The sequence below is a fragment of the Falco punctatus genome (genome assembly GCF_963210335.1).
Source record: "Falco punctatus genome assembly, chromosome: 3".
In the NCBI taxonomy this organism is placed as follows: Eukaryota; Metazoa; Chordata; class Aves; order Falconiformes; family Falconidae; genus Falco; species Falco punctatus.
Genome location: NC_137582.1, coordinates 13,220,924 through 13,237,668, shown reverse-complemented (window position 1 = coordinate 13,237,668; position 16,745 = coordinate 13,220,924). Strand labels below are relative to the sequence as shown.

Here is a 16,745-nt window from a genome sequence, read left to right as displayed (position 1 = left end):
GAGCGGAGGCGCTGGGCGTTGGGCCGGAGCCGGGGCCGGGCTCAGGCCCCGCCGAGCCGCGCAGGCCGTGGCTGCCCCCGTTGCTAAAGCGACGGCCGCCGCGGCTGCGGGCGCCACGTGACGCTGCGCGCTCACGTGACCGGCCAACGGCCGGCGCTGGGTGATGACGTCGCGGGGCGGGGGTGTGCGGGAGCGCTGCGGGGATGGAAGAGAGGGAGCAGCTGTGGCGGCAGATCTGCCAGCTGCAGGGTACGGCCGGGCCGGGGGAATGGTGGGGCGGCTGCTGTGAGGGGACACCGAGTCTTGGGGGAGAAGAGGGCGGGTTGTGAGGGGAACAGGGGAGGGGGAAGAGGGGGAGGGGCGGGCTGTGAAGGGAGCCGGAGGGGGAGGGGCGGGTTGTGAGGGGACCGGGGGGAGGAGGGAGGAGGGGCGGGTTGTGAGGGGACCCGGGGATGGGGGGGAGGGGCGGATTGTGTGTGGGAAGAGGGGCGGGTTGTGAGGGCTCCCGGTGGGGGGAGGGGCGGGTTGTGAGGGGACCCGGGGGGGAGGAGTGGCGGGTTGTGAGGGGACCCCGTAGCTTTCTGGGGGGGAGGGGCAGGCTGTGAAGGGGACTTTGGAGTCTGGGGGGGAAGGGACAGGTTTTGACGGCGGGCCTGGGAGTTTTGTGGGGGAGGGGAACGGAGAGGAACCCGGAGTGCCGGGGAGGGGAGGGCTGAGGCTTGGTAAGGGCCCAAGAGGTGGGAAAGGGGAGAGACCCCCGAGTGCTGGATGGGCCAAGGCAAGGAGGGAAGAGAGCACTGGAGGGGTTCAGAGGTCCCCACGGTAGGGGGTTCCCCCATGTTGCTAGTTCTTATAGGGCCTGTGACCCTCCTGGCTGGGGGCTGGAGGTGTCCCCTCCCCCATGTCCCCCGGGGCTGGTGGCACAGAGGTGGGATGTGCCCCTCGCCCTCTGTCCCTTGACTCCTCGGCAGGGTGGATGAGTGCAGGGGGGCTATATTTGCGTGCCCTTTCCTACTTCTGGTGAGCATCAGTGCTTATTCTTAGCACTCACTCACTATTTATAGACCCCAAAGTAATTTTCCTTCATTAGTAAGGCTGGAAACTGCTTGGGCCTTGTGGGGGATCTGCCTCTGTCCAGGAGCTCCTACGTGGCAGGGGTGTAATGAGAGGGAGGAGAGCATGGTCCTTGCCTTCTCCAGGAGGGATCTGCTGACGCTGCTCTTTTGGTGGCTCTGTGACCTCTTGTGTAGAAAAAACTTTTCTATGCTGACGTATCCCTAAAATATAAGTATTAAAAATCCTTTGATAATCCCTTTTGCTGAAAGGTTTTTCCTAAACACTGAGGCTTAACAAGTGCAGACCCTCCCTAATTGACATGTATGTATTATATAAACAACTTTGTTAGTAGAGCAAAGCACCGGGGAGGTGGAGTGGCTTGGCAGAAGGATGTGCAGTGACTCAACAGCAAAACTGGGGCTGCCTCGGAGCCTCCTCATTGCTGCTTTGAAGTAGAGCAATGAAGCTGGCGAAGGGTCTAGAACACAAGTCTTATGAGGGGTGGCAGAGGGAACTGGTGGCGTTTAGCCTGCAGAAAATGCGGCTCAGGGGAGACTATCACTCTCTACAACTGCCTGAAAGGAGGTTGTAGTAAGGTGGGGGTCAGTCTCTTCTCCCAAGTAGCAAGTGATAGGATGAGAGGAAGCAGCTGCAAGTTGGTTGTGGGGAGGTTTAGATTGGATGTGAGGAAAAATCTCTTCCCTGAAAGGGTTGACAAGCATTGGAAGAGGTTGCCCAGGAAAGAGGTTGAGTGACCATCTCTGAAGGTATTTAAAAGATGTGTAGATGTGGTGCTTAGGCACATGGTTCAGTGGTGGGCTTGGCAGCATTAGGATTAATGGTCAGACTGGATATTAAAGGTCTTTTCCAACCTAAATGATTCTGTGAATCTATGCTTTGTGTTTGGGGCTGGCAGTGGCTGTGCTGGACTACTTGCAGACACTCAGAGACTGTTCTGAAAAGATATCTGGAAATAAAATTAACATTTTTTTAAAAAATTAGTCTCCAAACCCAATAATTCACATGTCTGTTTTGGCACATAAAAAAGATTGTAAAGGGGCAAAATGTGGCTGACAGCACTAGTGCAGTGTGTTAAGGGTGTGTTGGTGAATGTGATTCAGACCTGCATTGAGCTCTCCTGCAAAATCACTTTTGTTGCTGACTTTTGTGAGGATTGAGGGAGATACTTGTTTTAAGTTTTTCCTTCCAGCACTGCTTATGTGAAATGTGGCCTGCGCAAGACTGTGTGGAGTGATTGTCCTCATTGCAGCACAAGGAAAACCAACGTTGTGATGCTGCCAAACTCCTGTAGGAATGGTGATTAACAGTCCCTGTCTTCTTTTCCTTAGGTCTCATAAATGACCATAAAAACACACATGGGGATGCACCACGGCCGCTGCCACCTGCACTGCCGAGGTGGAACAACCCCCACCAGCCTGCCTTCAACAGGAGGGGGGCATTTTCAGCCAGGTACCCCCAGCAGGCTTCCAGGGATTTCCAGCTGCGCCAAGGTCACTCCTGGAGGAAAAAATACTCTCTTGTCAACCGGCCGCTGGGATCAGCATGTGAGGTTGGAAGTGGTGGAGGTGCCAGCACATCTTGGGCTTTTGGAAGCCACGGGGACAGCCAGGCAGCTGAACCACCAGAATCGTCTCCAGAGAGACATGTGGACTTAACCACAGATGGTAATATAGTTGTGGGGATCCAGCTGCCACAGAGGGCTGGCCCATTTGTAGATATGAAAGGCTTTGCTGATGTGGGTTCTTATTGTGAATTTTCTGGGCTGAAAACAGTGGTCAGTGCTCCAAGCGACAGTAAAAATGTGCAGAAATCTTCATACACAAGCCGAAGTGAAGAGAGAAGACCCTCTCTCTCAGTTTCATTTAGTTCATCTCACCGGTTTGTGAGTTCAGCGTACGTGAGCATGTCAGATAAGCCTAGAATGGTGCGTCTGTCTGGTGACGTGGCCAGGAGCTCCCTTGCCTCCTGCGGAAGCACCAGTGAAAGCGCTGTGACACTGAAATCAGAGCCACAGCAGCCTTTGGTGTTGCCAGATCGCGAGCCAGCTCGGCACTTGGTGCAAAGGAAGTCAGAACCACCAGCTCCAGGGCAGTCTAGTTGTGAGCAAGTCAGAGATGCTTTCGGAGAGCCGAAGCTCCTTGGAAGTGGCAAGACATGCTCTAGATCTGCTCAGGCTGCGACTTTGGTGGTTGGGATGACTCCAGTGATGAGCAGTTTTTCTGTAGTCCCCAAAGCTGCTGGTCTCCAAAGAGTTGCCTCGGTATCCATCTCCAGCAAAGCTCCAAAGTTCAGGAAAACTAATTACACGTGGGTTGCAAACCCTGGCAAATGCTCTTGTACTGTGAAGAGGTGGGTCAGCCCTAGAGCTTCTGAAAGTGCTAAGAAGGTTGCTGGTGGAGTGGACAGAGGTGCTAAACTATCACCAAAAGCAGAATTGGGAGTAAAGCTGAAGAAATCAGGACTGCAGTCTAAACTGGGTGTTTCTCCCAGCAAGTATAAGTGGAAAGCCACCAGCCTGCAGACCTCACCCTCCACCTCCAAGTCAGCATTCAGGTGGCGATCTGAGGATCAGATAAAGCCTCCAGCTCCAAACCTCCCTCGAGCTGGTGCTGCCCCACCACCTCAGAGTGCTGCCGCTGTTGGTCTTGGTGGCGCAAAGTCCTCTGGTGATGCTGTGCTCTCCAGTTATAAAGTGAAGAGTCGGACAAAAATCATCAAGAGAAAAGGAAACTCGGGGTAAGTTGTTGGTCATCTTCAGAGTGGTGTCATCACACTTGTTGGGTTTTGTGTTGATTGGCAAAGTTGTGGCTATAAGTGAAATTCCAGTGAGCACTGTAAACTGGAAGGGTATATGTATGTGCCTTTTGCTTTTGAAGTGTGGTGACTTTGTTCTGTCTGGAGGCATCCTGCTTTCCAGGGTTGGAAGGCTTCAGGTTTTAATTGCTTTTGCAGGCTCTGTAACTATGACTTCAACCTTTGAAACAGAGCTGGGGTTTCTTCTCAGCTCCCACCCCTGTTCTCCAAAGACTTCTGCAGCACTCACGAGACTCCTCCCTGACCTGAATAACAGAGTAATATTCCAAGGGAAGGAAAGAGCTGTCTCGATTTATTTTCAAACTTGCATAACCTTGTTGCATTGGGGGCTGGGGAAAGGAGAAGTGGTCTGAATTGCTGTATCATGTACTATCTGTTCCTGTAAAGCATTGTGCAGACCCTGGGATGGAGCAGGGATGGGAGGTGAGCTGTGCACGCTGTAGAAGAAGTTCTATCCGTGCTGCTCTGCTGGTACTTTCATCCCTTGGGTGCCATCCTTTTGTGCTATCCACCAGTAACCCAAAGTGTCCTCCCTGAAGGCTCTTGTTCTTCCTTCTCCTTGTCAAATCAGTGACAGATCTGTGGCTGTCATAGCTACCTTGGGATCGTGTGGTGTGCCAGATCAGCAGATACTCCTGGGGTATTGTGGAGCAAGTTCTTCCCCCTGGCCATGTCTGATAGGGACAGAGTACAATGGGACGTTTATAAATGAAGCTTGGCGGAAGGAAAAGGTGTGTGGGCTGAGTTATCTGTAAAAAGGTTTTGCACCAGGCTGGGAGTCCAGAGGAAACAGATAAGAGATTGGGACCAAACTTTCTCTGAAAGCAGGTGTGTCGTGGAAGTGCTGCAAGGGCTCAGTCACATTGTGCTCCCGGTGGGAAAGCTGTGTTTCTCAGCAGGGCCATATGCAAGCCCAGCCTGTGCTGCAGGGAAGGGATAAACAGGAGGAGGTGAGGGTTGGTGGCACAGCTGTGACCTCTATACCACTGAACTTAGAGATACCCTCAGTGTAGCGGACACGTGGTTTGGCTCCTTTCTCACTACAACAATGCCAAGCCTGAGCTCTTGAAAATTGAGGGCTGTGGCCTAAATATTTGGAGTGATGCAGTGAGCTGGTAAACAGCAAAGACTGAGAATCTGGTGCCTTGATTCCTGCTTCTGTTTTCAAGATCCTCTGCTCAGTGCTTCATCACAGGTTTCCATCCCTCCCTTGCCCTCCTGGTTTGCTGGGTTATGTGGCTGTGCGTGGATTGTTTTGGGAGGATCATTCTGGAGCAAGGTGCCTGGAGAAGCTGGGGTTGTTTGGGATTTTTTGGCAGTTGGGGAGATGAGCCTCCCCCCCCCCCCCATCTTGCTAAAGACCAGCATGATTAGAGAAGTGATTGTCCCCCTGTACTTGGCACTGGTGAATCCTGTGTTCAGTTTTGGGCCCCTCACTAAAAGAAAGACATTGAGGTGCTGCAGCGTGTCCAGAGAAGGGCAACAAAACTGGTGAAAAGGTCTGGAGCACAAGTCTTACGAGGAGCAGCTGGGGGAACTGGGGTTGTTCAGTCTGCAGAAAGGAGGCTGAGGGGAGACCTTATCACTCTCTACAACTGCCTAAAAGGAGGTTGTGGTAAGGTGGGGGTCAGTCTCTTCTCCCGAATAACAAGAGGAAACAGCCTCAAGTTGCACGGGGGAGGTTTAGATTGGCTTTTTCTTCAGAAGGGTTATCGAGCACTGGAAGAGGCTGCCTAGGGAGGTGGTGGAATCACCATCCCTGAGCATATTTTAAAAATGCATAGTTGTGGTGCTTGGGGATATGGTTCAGTGGTGGGCTTGGCAGTCCTGAGTTAGCAGTTGGACTCAATGATCTTAAATATCTTTTCCAACTTAAAACGATTCTATCCTCTCACCCACATCTGCTGAGCAGAAAGCAAAAGGGAATGAGTCAAGTTAGGCTGTCAAATACCTCATTTTCCATCTGTGCTTTGCCAGAAATTCATTACACTTGTCTATTTACTTGCAATTTTCTGTTCAGTGCTTCTTAGCACCCTTGGGTAGGGGACCAGTGTGGAGCTTGGTGATCCAGCTTCTCCTCTCAGTGCTAGGAAAGGGGACTGAGTACATTTTGGTCACCTCTCTCCTTTCTTCTAACTATGTGGTGTTCCCTTTCACAGTTCCCTGACAGATAAGAAGAACAGCTCCTCACCCACCGTGCCTCTGAAAAGCCACTTCCATCTCAGGAAGAAAAACTCTTTGCGGGGGAAACCTTCTGTGCCACTGAAACGCTCCTCTCCCAAGGGCCTGGTACAGATCTCCAAGCACAGGCTCTGCAGGCTGCCGGTCCCTGGGATGCAGGTCTCTACCAAGGAAGGTAGGAACAGCGTCCCAAGGGATGACAGTGCTTGCTGACTGCAAAGTGGTTCCAGGGGACACTCTTGGGTTTGGAAATGAGTTACCGAGTCCTCCAGGAGATGTATCTGCTATTGTCAGTCCTGGACCAAACACTGAGGAGAAGTTTGGGTGGAGTAAAAAAATTCTGCCTTACCTCAGAGCTGTATCGTGCTTTGACATCTCCTGACAAGGCCATTTTAAAGTTGCTTCTTGCTTTTAATGTGGTTTTGCTGGACTTGCAGGCATCGTACAGGAAGGTGCTCAAGGAAGGAAGAGGGTAGCAGAGGCAGTAATACTTCTGTGAGACTAATCTTTCTTTTTGCACTGGGTAAAAGCTTGTGCATGCTGTGAGACACCCCTCTAGCAACTATAGACCTACCTAATGCACCTGTTTCCCAGTTCCATGTCTGTGGGCATCTAGGTTTTGTATGAAATTTGCTTAAAATAGCAATAATCAGAGGAATACCGTGTCCATTTTGTTTACATCCATGTGTGCTGGCTTGGGCTGGCAATGGTCAGAGTAGAAATCAGCTACACCTACGCGTGCGTGAAATGTTTTCCTGATGTTTCTGGCTCAAAGTCTGATTCTGCTATTCAGTGGCCATTTATGTGGACAAGTGGCTCTGCTCCCCTGAGATTCAGTTTCCTCAAATGTATTTGAAGTATTTTTTGTTCCTGTGCTGTGCTTGTTGATGTACAGCAAGGTGGCCAGTGACATTGTGGGTAGGCATTGCTTGAGTTGGGAGGGCTGTTAAGGCCATGATGTAGCTGTGAGCTACCTCCAAAAGTAAAAGCTGTTGAGCCTCTGTTTTCAGGAAGACAGAGCAGGAAACCACAGAATTTCAACTAGTGAGTTTACATGTGTGATTATAATTAATTCTTATTCAGACAAATCACTGCATTGAGATGTTACTGTGTTTTGATGGATGAAAAGACAAGAATGGGGGGCTTGCTGTTCAGGAAAGGGAAAAGCTTTTTATGGGAGGAGAATAAAGGGACTTTTCCCTTCATGTGTGTGTTTGAAGATGGATTTGGAGGGATGGGAGGGATGCTGGGAGCAGAATTTTCATTCTGGTGCTTTAGGAGGCAAGCAGTGACTCACGGGAGAGGCTTAATGGCAACTATCAGTATTTGAACAGTCCGTTGATATTTTTGCCATAATTTACTCAAATTACTGCTAAAATTTTCCTCTGACAAGTTCTCTTACAAAACTATTCTGTATTTCCTCATACATTTGCCACCTTCCAAGAAGATCTTGGGTTCAGGAATAATTAATGCAAAACTAATGGGAATTTATTAAACTAGAGGAGTTTGGTGGAAAGTTAAATAAACATAGGCTTCCTAACTAGAATAAAAATGCTACCATCTGATCTCAGTGCAAGTTGTGAAGAATATGATTTCTCTCAAAGGTCTCCCTTGACAGACACTAAGTAAAAGGCAGTTTGAAACACACTGTAAAGGGCAATAAGGAGAATAATATGTGCATTTGTGCACTTGCATTGATGATCCAGCATTCAAGCAGTTGCCTGGCTTTGGGGCTGAATCTTGCTCCATTTAAGGATGTCAGCCAATCCTTTTGGTGGCTGGAAAGGCACAAAGACTGCACCTCCAGATGCTGTGTTAGAAGTTTTCATGCAGTATGTGAAGGCAGCATGTACTGTTCGAGGTCTTGGTCATACTTGCACTGTGGTTGCGCTTCTGTGATCTTTGAAATTAGAGGTGGTGGATATAGCATGTGGCCAGACCCAACTGTGATGGTGATGTGGGGGCAACAAGGCTTTTCTTCCTTGGGTGATGTGTAGAAGGAGGGAAGCAGCCCTTCAGTCTCCCCAGAACTGTGTCCACTGGCTATTCTGGGGTGAATTTAGGGCTCATATCTCACAAACTACTTGATGGGGACCTTTCTCCAGTGTGGCATATCCAGTACAAGTAATTGAATAAATCTTCATGCTGTAAAGCTCTTTTTTAAAGAACGTACTGTGCTTGCTGAGAGCCTGATGCTAACATCTCTACAGTAGGCTTTGGAGAGACAGAGCAATTTGGGGTTGCGAAGCATTTTACCTATGAGGAAACTGAGACCCTGCTGGTTACAGGGATATAAGCTGTTCGGGTGATCCAGGAACAGACCTGAGGTTAAACCAGATCCTTGTTCTCTGTGTGGCTTCATGTTTACACCTGGATTTGTGCAGAGCAGCGGCCTCGCTGTAGTTTGGTCAGCTGTGTGTGCCATTGAGGAGATCACAGTGCTGAAGCTGCTGCCTTGGGAAGGCTCCTAGCACCCATCTCGCTTGACTTGGCAAACATCTCTTCTTTTTAGAAGCTCTCAGTAAAAACATAAGCCCAGTGAAATGAAGCTTCACATAGGTTAAGAGTATACAAAATGGATCAAAATCTTCTGCCCCCCTGGAAGCCTGAGTGGCAGCTGCCAAAAGCCTGTGTCTTTTGGGAATGTATTCTGAGTTCTAGCTCCTTGGTTGAAGGTAATGTTCCCATACTGAAAAAAAAAAAAAAAATTTAAACTGCACAGGGGTGAAAATATGTAGATAGAGTGGAAATACAGTTGTGCTCCTGGCTTTGTTCAAAGTAAAGTTGGCAAATAAAGAAGTCTAGGAAAGTAGGGGGAAAAAATGGAATATGTGTCTGGAAGTGACTTTGGGAGAGTGTATAGTTCATTGACCTGTTCAAAAGTGGATCAAACTATCAAACCATTCCTGACAGATGTAGCCAAACCTAGCACAGCCAAAACCCTGACTTCGGAGAGTTGTGAGTTGTCTGCATTGAAGTGACTATGTTGTTTTCTGGCTTGCATCTGTGCACTTCTCAGTCTTAGCTCAGAGATGTGGAACCTAGTATCTGCTTTAACAAAACTTGGTGACCATGCCTTGTGGCTCTTTCTCTTTGCAAACTGCAGTACCTGCTATAAAAAAAGTGTCTTGATTTGGTTCTTAAAATGACTAGAAGTAAATATCCTGCCTGCCTTTTCTGGTGCGTATATCTGGGTGTGCACATGTGAGACTACTCTTCCTCACTTCATGAATGCCACAAATACTTTTTGCTGTGCCTCGCTGTGCTAATGGGAGCATGGACACTGATTCTTTAGATGGTGAATTAAAAATGTTTCCTCACCGTAATTATGAAATGGCTTCTAAATTTCTTTCTTGCTTTCTGTGGTGGAGAGGAATTATACTCTGGTGGATGAAGCATTATTTGGACTGGAAAAAGGACTATCAAGTGGCACTGGGATCCATTCACTTGAAGCTCTAAAAGAATTCCTTAGGCTGCTTTTCTCCTCCCCAGGGAGGAGGGTATAAGGTTATTCCTGCTGTGTTTGCTGCTGCTTTGTCCAGCCTTTCTGTAGAGCTGAATTAAATACATCTTTCTGCTAGGAGGACTTTGTGCAGTTGCGATCTCTTGCTGGGTATATTTCCTGTTGACATGGTGACTATGAGAACTTGGCTGCACATCCCCTTCCTGGAGAGGCTCTGTAAGATATGACACAGCAATGTAAATTTGAGAGTTCTTGTCATCTTTTCTCTACTGTGCTTACAGGCTTTCCACTTGCTGCTGGGACATAGAGTGCTAAATGCTGATATCATGTGGGTAGATGGTTGCTGGTAATCTAACTTCTGTTGTACTGTTATCTCAGGGGATCCCAAAGGACTTTATTTGCTCTTTCCTGTGCCATTGGCGGCTCTGTGAGGCAGCTGCTGAGCGATGCACATTTGCTTTGCTTCTCCAGTTAGAAATTCAGCAAGAGTCTTGACTGCTTTAAAATTGCCAAATGAATTTTGGCAGGGTTGGTGCTGCTTGCTGGGCATCCAGTTATGGCGAAGGACTAGCAAGGTGCCTGCCCCACACATACTTTCCTCTTAGCAGCAGCCATGCCTGTAGCATGGAGGCCAAGCAACTTAGGTCCAGCAGACCTCGACCCTTCATGTTTACCTTCATAATTAGCCTGTGGATTTGCTTCCTTTGATTGGAATTGAGTTTATAGGTTTGAATCCTTTATACCTTAAGGCTTTTCTTTTGAGAGAGGGTTAAATCCTAGGCAGTGTATTTTAGCTTAATGTGTTGAACTCTTCTTATGCTCTGGGTTTTTACAGCTGTTGAATTATTGCTGGACTGTTCCTACGTGCGTTAGGATTCCTTTTTTTTTTTTTTTCTCCACAGGGAGACATGTAGGGTCTAGTATGAAAAAAGGTTGTTAGATGCTGGATGGGGCAAGGATATTTTCAAGGCAGCATTCCAAAGTCTGATAAGAGAGTGTAGCCACAGATAGGGCTTGGAGCAGCTCGGACATCACTCACGTTTTGTGCCTCTAAACATATAATTACATATATAGTGGGTGTCTTCTGGTTTCACAGCACTCCTGTAGTGAGCTGGGAATAAGTCAAGGCTTGTGGGTTCAATTCCTGCCTCTCAGGTTATCAGAGAGATTTTGAGAGGGTTGTTTTTATTTCTCTTTGCTTGTGCAAAGTGGGGATATTAATCAGGTGGTAGATTTTAAGTCTTGCCATTTGTTACTGAGAACCTCTGGGAGCAGAGTAGGGCACAAATGGAGCAGTGAGACTGATGTTCAGTCTCTGGCTTGATGTTGAAGCAACACCCATCGCCTCTCTTGCTGGGAGCAGACTGGTGACAGTCCTGGGCCAGCTGAGTGGCTTACCTCTGATTAGTTTGTCATCTTGAGTCTGAACATGCACAGTTTAGCTAACAAACAGATCAAAAAGCCAGATGGTTCATGCTGGGCTCATGATCCTGCTGGATGGATGTGGTTGTGCTGGAGCCTGGATCCAGTTGGTGCTCATGCCAGTGTGGTGAGCGAGCATCTGGCATGTCTGCATTCCCAGGGAGCTGTGGGATAAAAACTGTGTGTGTCAGGGCTGGGGACAGAAGGACAGCTGGGGACCGTGCCTTAAAGGTGCACTGCAGCATGAGTGCAAAAAACTGGGTCAGCCCCTTCCTTCCCTGCTGATGCAGGTGGCATTGTGACACAGCTTTGTTGTTTCCTTGTCTGTCCTGTTAAACAGGCTCTTGGGATACATGACACGAATTCTGCAGTACGTACTGAAGTCATTGGTCCTGCCTTTCCCAAGCATGTAACGCAAAGACCTGTCAGTATCCTGACTCTACAATTCCCTTTTTGGATCCATATGGACCCGTTTGATCTTGCGCAGCAGTGCGGCTGTGCCAGCCACTGCTGAGACTCTGTTTCAGATCGGTGTTTGTGATGGTCTGTATTCAGAGGCACTTGGCTTCTGTGGGAATCGCTGTGTTTTTGTTTAAGGATCAGTGGTCATACTAGCAACAAAATGGAAAGTGGCAGACTAGTAGCAGTTCTCTTGGGATTATTTGGGCTGCTCTCATGATGAGTGTGATATCTATAGCTGTTACCATTTAACTCCAAAATACTCATTTGGTCAAATGGAACATTTAATAACTGGTCAGAAATTGGGATATGTCCCAAATGGAAGTTCCTCAGATGGGGTGGTAGAGTGGTGAAGCATTTCTAATGCAGTTAGTGGTCTGTTCATCCAGGTATTTTAATGCAGATATTGCGCTGGGACAGAATGCCTGTGTAGGATGAGCTCAAGTGCTTGACCAAAGCAAAGAGGAATAGAAAATGTTCTGTTGCTCAGTTTAGCCAAATTGATGTTGATAAAACAGCCTTTAGATGTTGTATTTCTTGACCACTTAGTACTTAATATTAATGTGCCATTAATATTAAAGACTGCCTTTTTCTTTTTATTCCTTTTTCCCATTTAACTTCTTAGGCTCTTTTTAGAGGGAAGGAGAACTGGGAGATAACTATTTTGCCAGGAGCTGTGACTTCACTCAGGTAACATGTCCCTGCTTTGGGCATGGTTGTGAATCTGATGAAATTTATCCCCTTGTTTGAGCTGGCTTCACAACTTCTGCAATGGGGTCTGCTTCATCTGGCACCTGCATATTTCAGACTCCTGTCTGAATGTCAGGTTTCATATATACATTTATCTATAGAAGTGGCAGATCAGGCTGTCTCACTTGCCTCTGGTGTAGGCAAGACAGTTTGGATCTGAAGATAAGAGGGATAAAAGGCAGCAGTTACTTCCATCCTTATCCAGGGAAAAGCTGGAGGAGCAACAAAGATCATCAGGCTGCTGAATGTGGTCCTCAGACCACTGGTGCCTCTGTGTTGCACAGAAATAATACAGCCTGTTTAAATGCAAGCTGAAGTTAACTTTGATTCCTATTTCTTTTCTTCAAATTATATATTTTTATATATTACGTATTTTATTGTTTTTTATTTTAAATTACTTGCTATAATTGGAAGTGCTCTTACAGCCTGAATTTTTAATTCCTGTATTAACTGTGTGGGAGTCACAATGGCGAGATTGCTGGACTGCCCTCGTACTTGAAAGCCCTGAGCTGCAATCCTCTTTCTGGATGCAAGAAGCAGGGGGAGGCGAACTGATAATTAAGATGTGGGTGGAGTTTTCATGGATGGCAATTCCCCCAACCACCTTATTTTTGGCATCAGAACCAAAGGATTTGGTTTGGAGAATAAATACTGGGCTTTTTGTCATTCGCCTAGTAACTTTCCTGCCAATAACGTATGTTGTAATTATGTTGTCTAAATGGCAAATGTCTATCCTGAATTGACTTTTTGTTGCTTATTTGTTACAGCAAAAGGGCAATACAATCAAACTGTGGTGCGTACGCTGGGACAACACCGTTTCCTGCAGTGTTTTTTGGCCACGTGCTGTCCAGTTTAGCTTGGGCAGCCTTTATCCACTTTCTCCAAACTGGAGATAGGTTTTTTTCCTGAAGGTGCAGGGGTGTGATCTTTTCATCACTGGTTTTAAGGGAAAATACCAACTTCAGAGTGAGGTTTGACTGATCCAGATGCAGCAACAGCGGGATATGCCTGCTCCTCCTGTGCTATGAGTCCTGTGCCAGCAGTGCGGATGTGGGAATGCCCCCTGTTTCCCAACAGCCATTTACTCCCAGTTCTAGCTGGTCACTTATTTGACATCTTGCAGGATGAAGCCCTTTCTCAACTCTTGTTTTTGATGAAAGACAGGTGAGCACTTGCAGTTGTGAACCTTTCCTCACCCTTGCAAATAATCAATGCTGTTGCCCTCCTTGGCTGCCGCAGCTCTTGTGCAATGCTGCTCTGCTGGTAAGTGTTCACCCTGCTTGGGCATTCGGCATGATGGTGCTGCCATTTCTTATTCCCCTGGCTTTTTCTTTGGGAAAAAACTAGAAGTGCTTAAAATTAAGATTTTTTTTTTTTAACTTTTTTATTTTTTTTAAGATTTCTTTTAATGTCAAAGATATGGCAACTCTATGGATGGGGAGCTGCACCATGCCTCTTCGCTGTGTGTTTGGCACAGGAGCAGAGAATGGGATTTCAGGGAGTCTCTCGGGCCACCCTTCCTTCCCTGCAGCCCTGCAGAGGGCACTCGTGCCCCTCGCATCTCCCCAGTCCACCTTTTTCTGGTTATTGATGGCCTAATTTCGTCTTTATGTGAAAGAAAGCAGATATCAAGTAATTTGCAGCAATAACCTGCTAATGCTGGGCCAGTATCAAAACTCCCATGTTCATTTCAAGTGGCAGATAAAACACTAATATATAATTATCCTTGCAAATTGGATTGTTTTAAATAACCAAAAGGCTATGGCCAGGAGAAAACTATCCCATTTCCCTTGAGTTACTATTGCAGTGTAATTGCTGCGTTCAATCAATTTCCTTGGCATTAGAAATTCCATCACAATCAACATTAAGCTTTATTCATTGTGATGGCTAAGAGCCGGGCCATTTCTCCTCTTTTCCTTAACTGGCAAAATTAATCAGGGAAAAGATTTTAAACATTTACCCGTGCGAAAGAGGTCAGCTCTGCCACTATATTGCTCAGCAGATAAGGGGGCTAATAAAAAGAAAATTGAATTACTAATGATCGCCAGGAACAGAGTATATAAAACCTGGCAATCGCCCGGTTCAGGAAAAAGGAGAATCAATTTTCTTCGGACAAGGTGCGCTCATTTTTTATTTTGGCGCATATTATCAGCAATTTAATTTGAAAGCGCATAAACAGGAGGAAACAGTTAGAAAATAATGAGCCTGAAGGTGTAAAATGCTGCAGGATATATGCTGTACACAATTTATTTGGCACAACAGATAATCACTTTAATTGAATTCAAAACTGCATTGTTCAGCAGCAGTGCGGGCTGCCCGCCTCGCCCGAGGGGATTGCAGAATATTACAAAGATGCCAGCAAGAGGCTCCTCGATGTCTTTTCCCCTCTGTAATGTCCCCTTCCAGGCAGGACTTCTCAGCCGTGTGCCCGGGATTGCTTAGGCACAGTCACAGCTGGCTGAAAGCAGAAGATGGAGAAAGTGAGAGGCAGATTTCTCTAGGGACCCTTCTTTATTGTATTGCTATGTATATTTGTTTCTTAAATAATTTGATGTTTGCTGGGTTTGATGGTTCAGTGTAAGATCATTATGTAAGCATGAAGCGCTGAAACCAGTCATGTTGTCTTCTGCCTCAAGTGAACTTATTTTGCTGTGTCCCAACTGAACCTCCTGAGTTAAAAGGCTAGCTACCTCCTGCTTGTAGCGATCTCCTGCTTTGCTTATCAAACTTGTTTTTTAGTAGTAGCTTTTGGATTATGCCTGGGAGAGGTGGGTGGTGGGACAGATGCTTTTGCTGCTGCAGGTCAAGCACAACTGCCACGCGAGGAGCTGCACTGCGAGGGGTGTCTTTCCAACTGTGCCACAGAGGTTCTTCATCCTCTAATTTCTTTTGTTCTTTGGGTTTGGAGAGTGGAGTGGACTTGTGCCGGGGTGGGAATAATACTGTTACTCAGCACTTTGTTCAGAGCACTTTGGAGGCATTAACTAATGAAACGGTGGTTTGGTGAGGTGACACAAGAAGAGGCCACATTGCCATCCCTGCTGTACACGTACCTTGGCAAAGAAAGCCAAAGAGATGGGGAGCTGTGGCTACGACCTGTCTGTGGCGATGCAAATCCATGGCCAGAGCAAGAGTGAATTGTGAGTGGATCCTTTGTTGCACCCACTATGTACGCAGCTAGGAGGCTATTTTTTGTGTTGTCTCCCTTCAAAATACTCCTTTCCTGCTTATTTTTTGCTTTTCTCATGCTCCAGGTTGAGGTAACACAGCAGTTCTTGTTACCAGCTTCTTGCTTGTCCTCTGTTGCCACCACCAACATTGAAGCTGACTTCTGTGAACGTGCTGAATAGAAGGAAATCCTGTTTGTGTTTGCTTCTTTCCAGAGAGAAATTGGGTTTTGTAAGACCCCCTTCACCCTGCCATCTGCAGAAGAGTTTCTGAACGCTTTAATTTTAGTCGGTGATAGTCACTTTCCAAAAAATTCCCTAAACCCTACATTCTCTTTCTGCTTGCTCAGTAACGTGAGCCGTGCAGTGTGAGGGTGTTGGGACGGGCAAGGGGAAAAAGGCTGGCGGCAGAAGTGGAAGGAGCTGGTTTGCATTACTCGTGCCCAGGCAAGTGCAGAAAGTAAACGGGGTGTAAATGGTGAGGAGTAAGTTATGGCTGGCATCTGAATGCTCAGCTGCTGTTAATTTTATTGACACTGGGTGTTTGTATCCCTCTGGCAGCTTTGAAAATCTCAGCAATGGATTTTATAGCCTCTTCTATTTTTTTTTTTTCTTCTTCTACAATGAAGGCCAATCAGGAAATATTTTGAATAGGGAGATTCTTGTTGGGGCATTGTAGTCTGGGATTTATATTTTTTTAAGCTGTATTCCTTTCTTTGTATTTTTTTCAGTGAATTGTACAAGGTGTTGCTGGTGACATCTCAGATTACGTTACATATGAGTTAAGCTGGTGCGACGTCTCTGTTACATCTTATTAGAAGGAGTCAGAGGTGGTGATCCCTGCCCTCAAAGGAAGCCCTAGTATCATGCATGGCTCAGGACCCCTTGGAGTTCCTCACGTCTCTTCTTCTCTGCTCCGTCATTAGTCTCATCTTTCTGAACAGGTCCTTCCTAGCTTATCTGAACCCTTCGCAGGTTTGCTGCTCGAGGCCAGAAAGGCTAATGCCATTACACTGTCATACGTAGATTTGACCTTGTCCATAAATCATTAGGTTGTCAGGTCTCTCTTCTCACTTTTGCTGGCTTGTCCTTGGGAGCCAGGCGTGGAGTGTGCCTGATGAAGTGGCTGTTCACTCCTTCGCAGTAATTGGGAAAAGTTCACATACTTGGCTTTTTGCCGGCACCAGTTACGTCAGTGTTCGTAAGCAACAGTTTTGGGTTTCTGGCTTTACTTGGCATTTACAGGTGACTTGTCCCAAGCTGCAAGAGGAGCTGTAGGCAGCCAGCAGCGGGGATTCTGTTTTCAGAAACCTCTTTTAAAAATAACAGGCTGCTTTGAGTGAGGGAAGTCAGCCTTGCTAAATGAGGAGGTGTCACCGTGTAGACAGCCTTCTCCTCAGTGCTCAGCTTGA

At 47.1% G+C, this 16,745-nt stretch overlaps 1 protein-coding gene across 1 annotated transcript in view; it reads left to right on the top strand.

The window, feature by feature from the left end:
• Positions 1–118: 118 nt before the first annotated feature.
• The window catches only part of ZC3H3 (zinc finger CCCH-type containing 3), a 186,878-nt gene continuing 170,251 nt past the window's right edge, over positions 119–16,745 (top strand). Inside the window, exons 1-3 of the mRNA XM_080381129.1 lie at positions 119–249; positions 2,406–3,813; positions 6,051–6,247. Of these exons, the coding sequence (XP_080237255.1) occupies positions 204–249; positions 2,406–3,813; positions 6,051–6,247 (1,651 nt within the window). The 5' untranslated portion in view covers positions 119–203. The remainder of the gene's footprint in view (positions 250–2,405; positions 3,814–6,050; positions 6,248–16,745) is intronic.